We start from the raw sequence: 14777 nt of genomic DNA, 5'->3' as shown, positions 1-14777 counted from the left end.
AGTTGCTGGGTCTTGTGGTAGGTTTATTCCCATTTTTCTGAGGAATCTCCACACTGATTTCCAAAGTGGCTGAACCAGTTGGCACTCCCACCAGCAATGGAGGAGTGTCCCCCTTTCACCACATCCTCTCCAGCATAAATTGTCATTGGTGTTTTTGATTTTAGCCATTCTGACAGGGGTGAGATGGTATCTGAGAGTTGTTTTGATTTGCATTTCCCGGATGGCTAAGGATGTTGAGCACTTTCTCAAGTGCCTCTCAGCCATTTTAGACTCCTCTATTGAAAACTCTCTATTTAGTTCTGCAGCCCATCTCCTTTTTTTTTAATAACATGTTTGCTTATGTGTGTGAGTTTGCACCTGTCAGCAGCTTACATGTGGAGGTCAGAGGGAAACTTTGTGGGAGTCTATTCTCTCCTGTCTGTGGGTCTTGTGTCAGATGTCTTGCAACAAATGTCTGTGCATACTAAGCCAAAATCTTGCCGGCCCTTTCCTCATGTTTCTACTTAATTATTAGCTTCTGCAATATACTGCCTTGTCATGTATTTCTCTTTTTGTTTTTATTTTTTTCTCAGTATTTTGGCATGACTATTTATAATAGATGACATAGGCAATTGGCTACTAATTTTAGCTTAATCCTTAAATTTGTTAAAAATTTACTCTCTTCATGCTGGGTAGAAGCACATGCCTTTAATCCCAGCACTTGGAAGGCAGAGTCTTGTGGATCTCTATGAGTTTGAGGCTAGCCTGGTCTACAGCCAACTCTATATATAGAAAACCCTGTCTTATAACAAAACAAAGCAAAACAAAAAACCCAAAAACTTCTTTGAATTAAACGTGGCTCAAGTTCTTACAGCTTTTGGATACTAATAACATCTGTCACTCTGATTGGCATCTACTAGATATTGTAGATGAAAAAAAACTTTATTTAGCCTGAGATTGATGTGCAGTTCATATACCTCTGAATTTAATCTGTACTACCAAATTAGTAAATCATAGAGATATTTCATAATTGTAGTAGCACTTTAATAGTATTCAGCATTTGGGGATTAAAACATGAAAAAATGCCTTGAATGTAAACATCACTCATGATGTGTTAGAAGAAAGCTAAGAATGACAAATATGGTATTAATAAAGCATATTATATTGTACTGAAACCTTTAAAATTTTTTTTAAACAGGGAATTGCTTTTAAATGACAATTATTTACGGGTTTTGCCTTATGAACTTGGCCGGCTCTTCCAGCTACAAACTCTAGGTTTAACAGGTGAGTGACTTAAAAAGAAGATAATGTTAATACTATCGAACTGCTATAATGCCTTTTTAAAGATGGTTTTGTTAAAAGTATAGGTCAGTTTTGTTATGATTTTGAGAATGTGAGAGGGATTAGCTAAAGGCATTAGAAATGTAGTGGTCAAAATATTTTATCTTCGCCGGGCGCTGGTGGCGCACGCCTTTAATCCCAGCACTCGGGAGGCAGAGGCAGGCGGATCTCTGTGAGTTCGAGGCCAGGCTGGACCGACAGCCTCCAAAACAATACAGAGAAAACCCTGTCTCGAAAAACCAAAAAAAATTTTTTTTATCTTCTGCCATCCACTTTGCTCCCCACTTCCTTTTACTCCTCCTCATTTCTCTCTCCTCTTGTTTTGGAGGTAAGATATTATACTCTAGCCCAGACCAGCCTTGAACTCTCCATATTCACTCTGTATTAAATCACCCCCCCACCCCATGCTGGGATTACAGATGTGAGCCACCAGTTTATTTTCTGTATGCTAAGTCTTACATAGTTAAAACAATCATCTAGCAAGAAGTAGGTTGATGGGGCAAGCCTGTACCTCTTGATTGAAAACTTGTGGACCGTTTATCATTTTTATAAGCTTAGGTTCATGAATTGAGGAATTAATACTTTCTCCCCTATTTATAATTATCTTTAATGAGAATAATTCTTTTGTTTGGAACTTTCAGAACACCTGTTTTCTACATTCTGGTAATAATGATTGAAAGCTCATTAGTGATAAATTTAGCAATTTAAAATTGAACCTAGCAGACTTACCCTTTGAGCGAAACAACATTCTTGACATAGCAAATACTAGCATTGAATGCTTTAACATGACTCATTTTTTTCACATCTTGTCTTACACATTCCTAAAAATTTATGCTATATTACCAGCTGAATGAATTATTCTGATTATTTGTTAATTTTACTGTCCTTTATTTTACTAAAGTATTAAGTCTTAAAACTAGCGTTTCTAGGGCTGAATATACAACTTAGTAGTGAATTGCTTGCCTGCCTTGTATAAGGTCCTGGGTTTGATCTTCAACAATACCAAAAAAGCAAAACAAAAAGCCAAAGCAAAAGTACTCTTTGGCTGGTCTTCATCGTAGTGACATTTTTTTCTACTAACACAAATTCATTAAGATCTCTTCTCTGATCAAAAGGTCAGGATTGTCAGTCTAGATAAAAGAAAAATAATATTGAACTTTGTGCTAATTATAGGAAATAATTTGACTTAATAAGTTAAAAATAATCTTTTCATGTATCTAATCTGTTAGTCAGTTGTTAGCTATACTTCACCAAGTAAGTATAAGTTAGCTTTGTTCTTGCCTATGGAGACATCCCTCTTACTAGAGTGAAGTAGTGGTTGTTTTGCTTCTCTTTTGAGTTTTCAGCATTTATAAAGGTGTAACAAGGTATTTTGAGGGTATAATTCATTGATGTTTTTTGCACACTATATACATAGTCTGACAGTAATAGTATAGTTTTGTAGCATTGTACTCCCCCCTCCTTTTTTTTTTTTTTCTTTTGAGATGCCTTGGGTGTAGCTAGAAATGATAGTCTCAAACTCTCAGGCGCTAGGATTATAGGTATGTGCTATCATTCCCAGCTGCATTTCTGAGTTCTCATTTTCAGTAGGAATGTTCAAACTGTCCTCAATAGTTTTCATTTAGTTACATTTTCTGTTCAAGTGATCATATACAGAAGGACCAGGAACTTTTAGAAAAGAAAGTTAAAGCTCTTCCTGCCTTTTACCTTTTTCCTTAAGCAGTTGAAGGAGTGAAATGTCTTAAAAAATTCATATGGTCAGAGAAAATATGCAATTTTGTATGTTTCAAATTTGTTGAGAAGTGTTTTTGCATCTGATACATTATAGTCTGTCCTGGTGGATGTTCTGTGTGCTGATGAGCAGAGTGTATATTCTACACTATAGTGAAATGTCCTATAAATGTGTGTCTACAGTGTACTTGGACCCTCATGTTTCTGTTGTCTCTCTGACTATTCTGTCCTTTGGTAAACATGGGAAGCAAAGTTTGGTATTGGATTTGTGTGCATTTTACAATTATTGCATATTCTTGACCTTTTTGTATAATGATCTTGCTTTCTTTTGTATTCTTTTTTTTTTTTTTACATAAATTCTATTATAAATATAGCTCCTGGGCTCTATTTCCATGGAATATCAGCTCTCACCCCCAGTACTTTATTTATACAATTGAGTAATCCTGGCTAGGGTTCAGTATGTTTCAAGCAAGTAGCAAATACTGTAGCAAGCTGCATAAAGCTAGTTATGTTTTACCTGGAGAACAGTTACATGGTAGCCACACTGTGATTGCTTTGACCTATTTAGTTACCTATATAAGCAGCTACAGAAACTTCCCTGTAGAAAAAGGTTTGGATATCATGTTATTTAATTTTTATGTATTCATATAATTCCTGTAGTACTTTAATTAAAAAAGAAAAGATTTACTTTTGACAGTTGTCATACATGTATACAATTGATTATATTTGCTCTCAGCTCCCCTCTCCCTCTCTTTTTAGACTTAGTGTATCTTTCTCCTACATTCATGTCCTGTCCCTTTCTTGTGGGATGGGGATCCACTGTATCCAATTAGTGCCTACTTGCTGGAATGCTGACTGTTGACTTGATTTTGTGTAGGTCTTATGTAGGTAAACATAGTTATACTTAGTTCCTAAGTGTGACAGCCATGTCATGTTCAGATAACAGCATTTCACTGCACTCCTCCCTTTCTTCCAGCTGTTTCTTTCCGTCTTCAATTCTGTTTTGCTGAGCCTTGGGGATCAGAGGGTTGATGTCGATGTCCCATTGAAGCCTGAGCACTCAACAGTAATGTGTTAGCCCTTTAACTAGTTATGATTCTGCATAACAAACCATTGCCCACATCATGAAGAACATTTCTGTCAAAGCTGCAAGCAGCACTAATATATGAGCATAAACAAAAATACATAGAAGGCAATTTGATAAAATGCCCACTTAACAAAGCAGCAGTAATATTTGGCCAAGGTTTACAGTACCTGGCATGAATTTCCTCCTGTAGAGCAGACCTCAGATTCAATCAAAAAGCAGTTGGTAACCCCATAATCTTCATGTTTTCCTATTGTAACAGTGGGCACATTTTGCCTGGCAAGTAGGTATTACAGCATTCTGGGTACACTGTTGACTAATGATTTTTCTCCTTTAGTGGCCTGAATAGCATCTTCCAGCATTCTGAATACAAGCCATCGGGGATAATGTTTTCAAGGCTAGTTCCAGATTGATTTCTTTGTTCTGCAAACACAATGCTTTGTGTTAATGCATGTAGTTATGGTGGGAACCAAAAGCAATGGCAGTAGCGTGTGTTGTTTTGGGGCCTTTAGCTACCCGCTCCCAACAGTTTATCCCATGCCTGGCACTGGGGGTTTATTTTAATAATTCCTATCTTTTGGGGGAAAGCATTGTTCACCCAAGCAATACCTGTATTCAAACTTTTCTTTTGAAATTTTTAGTAAGCTTACAAAGTAGTGGATTTCCATAAGGACTTTCCATACAACCTTAGTTTTGCTTAACCTACCTCTCAGCACCCCTTCCCTATCCCCACTTAAAGCCTCATCACATGTATTCTGTCTCTTCACCCCTTAATATCTTCCCTTCTACCTCTCATGAGCACTTTCTAGCTTCCTGACCATTACAGACAGTCCAGTTTAGATATACAACTCTAAAAATACACAACTAAGATCCATATGTGAGAAGGAACATGTGGCCTTGGTCTTGCTGGGTTATCCCACTTAACTGTGTATTCCAGTTCCAAACATTTCCCTGCAAATTCTATAATTTCATTTCTCTTTCCAGCTGAATAAAATTCCATCATGTTTCACATTTTCATTAGTCATTTATCAGTTGATGGGCATTTATTAACTAGCTGTTGTGGACTAGGGCAACAATGAACATAAATATGGGTATATTTCTGTAAGAGCCTATGGAGTCCTTTGGGTATATGCTCAGGAGTGGTGTATCTTGATCTTATTGTAAATCTTTTTTCAGCTTTTGAGAAACCACTTCACTGATTTCCATAGTGGTTACACTAGTTTACAGACTCACTAACAATAAGAATTCCCCTTTCCCCACACTCTTGCCTGCATTTGTTGGTGTTTGTTTTATTGACCATAGCCATTATGACTGGGGTGAGATGGACTCTCAAAGTAGTTTTAATTTACATTATCCTGATCTCTGGTGGTGTTGAACACTTAAAAATATTTGCCAGTCATTTGTATTTTTTTCTTTGAGAACTCTGTTTAGGTCCACGGTCTTTTTTTTTTTTTTTTCAGTTTCTTTAATGTTAACTACTTGAATTCTTTGTATAGTCTAAATGCTAATCCCGTGTTGGATATATAATAGATAGCTGGCAAAGATTTTCTCATTCTGAAGCTACCTTTTCACTTGATTGGCAGTTTCATTTGCTGTACGAATCTTTTTAATTTTATGAGCTCTGGTTTGTTGATTATTCCTGAGCGACTGGAGTCCTATTCAGGATGATCTTACCTATACCTATATCTTGACGTGTACTCCCTACTTTTTTTTCTAGCAGTTTCAGAGACCATTAATAATCACAATTAATCTTAAAAGGTATGTATTGATTCCTGTTACTTTGTTGATTTTGTAGTGTTTGGTTTTTACCCCTCTTCTTCTTTTGCTTAATTATCATTCTAGCGTTATTTATTTCCTATGGCCTCATAAATTTTTCTCCTCAATCTTAGGGATTCCTTGTGTTTTCTGTAGAGCTGGCTTAGTTGTCAAAATTTCTTTTAGCCTTTATTATTATTACTATTATTGCATAAAGTTTTAATTTTTCCTTAATTATGACAGATAGCTTTATTAGTATACCTGTATTAATCTGGGTTGGCAGTTTTCTTTCAGAACTTGAGATACATCTGTCTAGGCCATCTGGGTTGTAAATTTTCAGCTGAGTAATCTACTTTCATTTTGAGGGACTTGTGTGTGACTTGGATTTCTCTTTTACTGTTTTCAAATTTTATGTTTGGTGTTTTATTTACAATCAAGGGATTTTTCTTTTCTGTTATTTTTTTTTTCTTCCTTGATTGGTATCTAAAATGTCTCCTGTATTTGAATTGATACTTCTTTTCCTAATTCTGGGACATCTTTCATCATGATTTCTTTAACAGCATTTTCTGTGCCTTTAAGAGTCTTCTGTGTTCATTCTCTGTAGATTTGGTCTTTTCAGAGTACTACATACACCTTGGAATTAATTCCCATTGGTATGTTCTTTGTCTTTATCCTTGTTTGATTATTCTAGTTCCTTGACCTTGCTTCTCTTTCCTAAACATTATTTAAAAAATGTTTTCTATGCATTTAGAATGAACTGTGTTCTCTTCTTTCTTCTGTACCTACCATGTATAGATTTGGCCATTTCAGAATTTCATGTATGTGTTAGTCCCACTGGTACTTCTGTTACTGTTTTAGCTTTGTCCCTGCCTGATTGCTCTAGTTCTTCTACTTTTCTTTTTGTCTCCTTCATCTGTGCTGTTGATTGAGAGCATTCAAGAACTTTTTATTTAACTTAGTATGTTTTTAGTATCCAGCATTTCAGTTTATTTCTTTTCTTTTTTCCTTTTTCTTTTTCTTTTTCTTTTTTTTTTTTTTTTTTTTTTTTGGTTTTTCGAGACAGGGTTTCTCTGTATTGTTTTGGAGGCTTTCGGTCCAGCCTGGCCTCGAACTCACAGAGATCCGCCTGCCTCCCGAGTGCTGGGATTAACACCGCCCGGCCAGTTTATTTCTTTTTTAAGCTGCTAAATTATTTTGTATCTCATGCTGACTTATTTCCTTGTGTTCTCAATGAGTAACTTATTTCGTCTTTAACTTTTTTCAACACATAACAATCCTGTTAAGGTCTCTGGGTTTTCATCTCACTTATTATCACTAGATGCCATTACTGTAGGATCGTAATTTCAAGAAGTTATGTTACCCCTTTTATTTATGCATCTGGCATTACTTTACTTGATTTTATTTGTTTTTATTCTTTCAGTTGATGTATTCATAGTATTCATGTAGGACTTGAATGTGGTAGAGTTGTGTGTAGTTCCTCAGTCCAGGTGCTTGGGGTGCCTGGTATAAACTCTGTATGGGACAGTAACTGCTAGAGCAGCCACAGCTTCTTGAATACCACTGTACAGGTGTTATATTAGTCACTTAATAGCTTTAGTAGCTATTGGAGGATGAACAACTAAGGATGGTGTAGAGAATGCTCATATTCTTAGATAATAAAATAAGGAGTTGGAGAGAAGTAGGAAGTAGGATGATTAAGGATAAGGATTAAATAAATACTAGACTTGGAAAAGAAAACAAAATTGAGGTGGGTAAAGTAGCTTGGATGTGAGGGCATTGGTGTTAGGATCCATAGATTTTGAGATTGTTAAAGCTGTGGAAGATTAAAAAACGGTGTAAGGAAGAGAAGATGTAGGAATATGAAGAGAAGTGTGCAAGATGTGACTGAAGCTTACAGTAAAGTGAGTAGAGGAATATAAAAAAACAGTCCTAATATCTAACTGAGCAATTACAAGCAAAACTGTCACAAGTCATATATGCAGGAGCAGAGATTATATGATTGTAGACAGTAAGAAAAAGAGTGCTTATGGAATAAGTTGCTGCCTCAGTTCTGATGAGTTGAGAGGTGAAGCTCTCAAATGGCTCTGGATCGAGCAATTTCCGCATGGTACTGTGTGCACACACGAGTGCAGACATGAAGCCTACTTTAAATGTATTTGTATGGTAAGGTGAGTTTCTTGTAGGCATTTCAGCTAGTAAGCCAGCTGAGTATGTGCCTATGATACCTTACTTTTCCTGCCTCTTTTGAAATTTCTTATGGTTTTTACACCTCTTGCATTTTGTCATCCCACTTGGAATTTGGTAAGCTTGATTGATATGTGTGCTATTTGTTTCCATTAAATTTGAGATGGTTTTGGCCACTAGTTCTTTTTTAATTCTGTCTTTTTGGAACTCCTATCATGTTGCTATTCTTGGTATCCGTCTCAGATGGCCTTCATCATTGCTTTTTCTTACTTTGAATTTTTATATTGTGTAATCTCATATGTCCTCACCTTTGGTCCTTTGCTTGTAGCTGTCAAGATTGTTGTTGAGCTATTCTGGAATTTTGTTGTTATTGTTGTTCATTCTTTTCTCGTATTTTTCTTTCTGCAGTTTTTTCAGACATTTTTCAGGTGGTAAAAAGAAATCAATTTGAAACTGTCCTTCAGTATTTGATTTTGAGACAGTTTCTCATTGTTTAACTCATGATGGCCTTGAGATTGTAATCCTCCTAAATTCAGGGATTACATGCCTGACTTTTCAAGGTAGTTTACAATTGAAATGTGGTTTCTTCTAAACACATACTGCTTTTGAACTGTACTAAAGCTTAACAGTTGTTAAGTTGAACCCTTAAGGTCAGAGTGTTGATATTATAAGTAACTTCATTTGTAAATCCATTATCTGTTACTTTTTCCTCCCTTAGCTTGTCTCATAATATATTATTTCTTAGTATCTTTTATAGGATTTTTTTTGGATAGAGCTAGACCTTTAAATAAACATGACAGTTCAGAAATCAGAATTTTACCTTGTACTCTAATTATGTGTTAGTGTTACTTATAATTTTACAGTTATTCTTTTCGTTTTAGTGAATTTTCAGAAGTAATTTTGTATTCTGGCCACTGAAGTCTTTACTCAGGGTCTGAGATTTTCCTTAATGCCAGCTTTGCTTTGTGATTCTGTTTGGAATACACTTTATTACTAAGCTGGAACTTTATAACTGTCTGATAGCTTTGTTTCCTGCCTGGGCATAGTTTCAAGGTCAAGGTGTAACAAAAAATAAAAACCCAGAGGTTGATATTGGGGTTCAGGCTGAAGATCAGAAAAGCAAAGCAGCCAGCCACTAGCTCTTACTTCTAACTCAGTCCAAAAGGGATGATCCTGTCTCCACAAGCTCTCCACCAAACCTCAGAGTGCTTCCTCTCCTGACTGTGGCTGGAGACTAAATCTCAGAATGCGGCCTGTGACACTGGACTCCTTTTATATGCTACTCTAGGGCTGGGATTAAAGGTGTGAACTCTCACTCTCTTTTAGACTGATTCACTCTAATATAGTCCTGGGTGGCCTTGAACTCACAGATATCTACCTTTATCTGCTGAATCCTGGGATTAAAAGTGTGTGCCACTACCACCCAAATCTATGGCTGGCGAGTGTGATTAACTTTGATTTTGATCCTCATTGGCTTAATTAGACTATAAACAGTATATCACCACATTAGTGGTGAAACAAGCTGTTTCAGTCTTCCCGTGGATAGCCCTTTGCATGTGGATGGTCTTTTAAACTGCAGGAGCTTTTCAACCCCTCCCCCCCAAGAAATTCAATCTCAAGATTTTCATTTGTTTAGCCTATTGTTTATTCTACCTCCAACATCTCTCCCACTCCTACAAAGTTAAACTTTGCCAGTAATTAGCCATTAATAATTTTCTACACTCTATTACCCTCTTACTTGAGCATGTGGGCAGTGTGGGGAGGAGATACTTCAACTATGGACAGCAGCCAGAAAAACACCATGCAGACTAGATAATGACTAGTCTTTATGAGGTAAAGCTGAAAGAACTCCAGCTGGACTGCTCTGGCAGTATGGGATCAGAAGTAAAAACTTTAAACATCATTTTCCTTAGTGAAAAAAATTTTCCTTTAAATGAATTCTCTCTGGGTCCTGGAGCCATTTGGTAATTTTTTTTTCAAGATCTCAGAGTAATGTATTGCTTAAGGACAGGAGTATATTCTTAAAAATATGCTTTTTAGCCAACTTCATCTTTGCGTAACTATCATAGAATGTATGGTAAAGTTAGATGGTAAGGTTAGGAACCCTATCTCATCTCTTATTACAGTCAAAGAATATGGTAAATATGAGATGGTGAAGTTGCTGTGATGTAACAGGCATGTATTTTGCAATGTGTAGGAGTAATATATTCTAGTACAATGTAATCTATGAACAAGTAATAGTTTTTATTGTCATTAAAAATTATATACTCATATCCTATAATCTTATGCAGCTGGCAATACTGACTTGTTTAACACCAACATCACTACAAGTACATAAATAATGAATACATCATTCTTCGATGAGATGAAGACAGTAATGTTGCATGGTCATAAAATGTTTTCAGCTCCATTGTAATCTTAGGACACCACTATCACATATGTCATTGCTTATTGAATGTCATTATGGAGTACATAATTAATTTATTACTCTTGTGTCTAGATAAAATAAGACAGTTGATTCTGAGCCAAATATGAATGTTCAGTTTGCCATGACCATGTTCCATGGTACAGGAGAGCATATGAACTTACATAGTTATAGAGCAAAAGGAAGCCATACATCAATATATTTAACAAATACATTGATAGAGGTCCATCAGCTAAGTGGGGTGTTATCTTATTCTTAACTTTAGGGCTGATTGTCTGCTTGTAATTGTTAATCCCAAAAGTTTTACTTAATAGTCACAACCACCAGCCAGGCGGTAGTGGCTCATGCCTTTAATCCCAGCACTCAGGAGGCAGAGGCAGGCTGATCTCTGTGAGTTCAAGACCAGTCTGGTCTACAAGAGCTAGTTCCAGGCCAGCCTCCAAAGCCAAAGAGAAACTCTGTCTCAAAAAAGCAAAACAAAACAAAAAACTCCAAACAAATATTCACAACCATGTTAAATCTAATAGAGGGGTTGACAATAACTCTGAAAGGGGATTAAAGATAGCCTAGGATAATTTTCTCTCTCAATTTGTAACATTCTGTCATCTCAGTCACATATTAATCAGTCTTCTGAATCTTCAGCATAGATGTAGTAGCCATTTTACAGATCTTAGTTGATAGTAGAACCACTTTAATTTTTATCAGTTTTATTGTTGTGTTTATGAAGTCACAGATTTGAAGACCCTTGCTCTGCCCCTTTTGATTACTTTTTTAATATATTTCTTCTATGAGTGCTTATAATTACTGCCATTAAAGGAAATTATCCATTTCTCAAAAGCAGTTGTTCACTTCTTTTTGCTTCTAGCCAGGTTTTTTTTGTCTTTGTTTTTCCCTTGGTTTTGACTGATGCTACATAAATACTTAGGTAAAGTTGTAAAGCTTTTTACATCTTCTTTTGGGGGGGGGGAGAGTCCACTTTTTTCTGTTGGTAAATGAAAAGTAGTTGTAGCACAAGTAATAAAAACCCAGAGACAGATATTGGGGTTAAAGCTGAAGATCGAGAAGCAAAGTGGCTTCTGGAAAACTGGAGAGTTCTCACCTCTACCAAGGCTAAGTTCTCAGAGTTGACTGCAGACTGCAATGCTCTCCACCAAAACCTCAGATTGCACTGAGATTTCATTGAGCTCCGGCCTTGAACTCAGAGATCCATCTGCTTCTATCTCCCGAGTGCTGGGATTAAAGGTGTGACCTTCATTGCCTAGTGGTTTAGATGTGTGGCTTATCTAGTTACTTAGGTGTGGTGTTAACTAGTGACTAAGCTCTGCATTCTGATCTTCAGGCAAGCTTTATTTGTTAGATTACAAGTAACATATCACTACAAGTAGTGTAGCAGGCCTTTTTCCACATCCCCCCCCATAAATCACTACACACATAAATGACTACACAGAAACTTACTATGAAAGTTCATCCTGTAGCTTAGGCTACCTGTTATAACTTAAATCAACCCATTTATATTAATCTATGTTTTGTCTTATGGCTCTTTACCTCTCTTCTATCTTGCATCTCCTGTTTCTTCTCTGTGTCTCTCCCACACCTAGATTTATCTCCTCTTCTCCTTTCTGTTCACAAGTCTCAAATATACCTCCTTCCCAGCTATTGGCTGTTTAGCTAAAATCAAATGAATCTAGTGACATATCTTCACACAGTGTAAAAGAATATTTTACAACAGTGAAGAAAATTGGAAATCTCCCATATAATTTATATGACCCTTTGGAAATATATTGTTGTTTTTTAGCTTTTCAAAGATGCCACCATTGTTATCATATTCTGGTGTATTTGATCCTTTTATCCAGTCTATTTTTAAGGTCTTTGTCATTGTCACGGTGTAATTTGTACTGCAGTGCACTTTGTTCAGTGATATCTTTCAGTGAGTTTCTATATATATATATTGCGCATCGTGTATCAACTCACTCATTAATTTTTTCTCAAGTATGCAAAGTTAAGGGTTTGATTACGGTGTTTTCATCTGAAAAACCTCAGCATCAAAGCGCCGGGCACTGAACCGAACCCTCTGCCCAAGAACCGGGGCCAGACCACTGGCTGCAAATGCAAGAGGTGATTTATTGAGTACACAGGCGCCTGCGGATGCTACTGCAACTCGGGTGCAGAGCATACCGGGCTTTCAGGGAGTACAATATTTATAGAGTTTCAATGGTTACATAAGTAACAGGCATTTCATTGGCTCATCTTGGGGGCAGGGGTAGTTCCCACGGACTAAGTTTCCTGGTATTACTTTATGAAAGACCCAGGCATACTTCAGCAATTATTATCCTGATCCCATGACTACTATGGTGATCATAGACACAACTGGGGGCAAGGGTAGTTGCCAAGGACTAGGTGTCCTGGTATTGTCATATGAAAGTTCCCAGCACGCTTCAGTAATTATTATCCGGGTCCCATGATTGCTATAGTGATCAGACACAATTGGGGGCCATGGTAGTTGCCAAGGACTAGGTTTTCTAGTATTGTCATATGAAAGTTCCCAGCACGCTTCAGCAATTATTATCCGGGTCCCATGACTGCTATAGTGATCACAGACATCCTGTTTTGAGGGTGAGACACCTGGTCTGGGTTTCTTTCATTAGGCAACGGCCTGGCCTTGCTTTTCTTTTCCTAAGGGGGCCCTGGGTAGGGGTCTTTCATTCCCCCCTTGTTCTTGTGCATAGGTAGAATCTTTTACCTATTGTCCAGCCCTCTCTACTTAAGGTTTACTTATGGTTCCATCTGTTTGAGGGCATGGTATTGTTGAGTTAGGACTAAGGCTTGAATTATTGTTGGTGAATGTAGGGCCCAAAGGTTAGGAGGCCCATAAGAGTAGAGACTAGTGTAGCGAACCAGGGGGATTTGTTAAACCAACCCTCATACCAGTATTGTTGGGATTTAAATTTTTTTCTGACGAACAGTGAGCCTCTCCTTGAGTTTATCCAGAGTTTTGGTTACTACCCCAGTCTTGTCTGCATAAAAACAACATTCCTCTTTGAGAGTGGCACATATGTCTCTCCCTCTTATACTGTTTTCTATGTAAGGGAATTTTTTTTTTCTTTTGACTTTGCATCTCAACCAGGGGAAAGAGGGCGATGTATTCCTTTCCATGCTACTTCTTGCTGACTTTGGGACGAAGTTAGGGGACCCAAGAAGGCTGAAATGCAAGTCAAAAGCAAAAAGGGAATTTAGGCAATGAGGTATCTATCCAGGAGCAGCTGATTGGCAGACTGTGTTGAAGAGACAGGGGGTGTCCACATCAGCTGAACTGGTTCACATCCACAGCAAGTCTAGGGCTCGCAGTCTTTAGGAGCAGGCTATGGTCAGCAACTGATGTTCAGATGTGTTTGCCAGAAGTGGAAACCTGTTTAAGACATGTTTAAAACTGCGAACAGAAGTTAAAACTTATGTATTTAATTGGAACTCCTTAGACCCATAGTATTAGTGATCAGGAAGGTCAGGAATCCCATGACCAGGAGAGAAAATCTCATTCTCGGGAACAGACAGGTGGGATAACTGGCTGTACTTATCTGGAGTCCTCTTTGACCTGTGAGAAGTGGATCCAAGCTGTATGACTTTTGATCCTCTGAAGCCTATATAAATTTTGTTATACAAAAGGACATAAAGGTTATAGGTACAGTAGCATTATCAATTGGTACTGAAATCTACATTGTAGAAAAAGCAGATATCTGGGTATCTGTATTTTGTCCTAGCAGAAACTATAGATTTGGGCTAGTAGTGTACATTTGTCTTCTGTCCAGGGAGCCAAGTATGAATTGGACAGAGGTATCTATGGCATGATGAAAAGCCCTTTATATTTATACTTAGATGACAACCAAAATAAACTTGAAAACCTTGAGCTTATGACTGAACAAGTATTTACATCCTTTGATCCTTATTGAGACATATTAAGGCTTGATTTTTACATAAATAAAACGAGTTATCAACCTGACTATAGTCTTGTGGATTTGACTGCCTAATGCCAAGCTGACAACAATTAATACTTTTAGAGATCCGAGAAGGATAAATTTTATACAGTCTTTGAATCTATTAAAAAGTGCCAGGTACCAGTCCATATACAGCCATACCCAAGTCTCCTCTATTAGCACTGGAGGCACAAGTATCAGGAACAGCATCAATCTCTACCAGGCCTGTAAGGTGAGTTTTCTTTCTCTCTGTGGAAGAGGGACATGGAAAAGACTGACCTTGTTTTGTCTCGGCAAAAGGGGTGCAATC

At 37.2% G+C, this 14777-nt stretch overlaps 1 protein-coding gene across 5 annotated transcripts in view; it reads left to right on the top strand.

The window, feature by feature from the left end:
• Positions 1–14777, top strand: part of Cnot6l (CCR4-NOT transcription complex subunit 6 like) — an 88172-nt gene that overhangs the window by 30987 nt on the left and 42408 nt on the right. For all 5 annotated transcript variants that reach the window (XM_040747446.1, XM_040747448.1, XM_040747445.1 and 2 more), the window contains one exon: positions 1178–1263. In XM_040747446.1, the coding sequence (XP_040603380.1) occupies positions 1178–1263 (86 nt within the window). The remainder of the gene's footprint in view (positions 1–1177; positions 1264–14777) is intronic.

This window comes from Mesocricetus auratus, unplaced genomic scaffold (assembly GCF_017639785.1).
Source record: "Mesocricetus auratus isolate SY011 unplaced genomic scaffold, BCM_Maur_2.0 Super-Scaffold_100006, whole genome shotgun sequence".
NCBI classification, from domain to species: domain Eukaryota; kingdom Metazoa; phylum Chordata; class Mammalia; order Rodentia; family Cricetidae; genus Mesocricetus; species Mesocricetus auratus.
Note: the sequence above shows the minus strand (reverse complement) of the source record. Positions and strands in the feature narration are given on the sequence as shown.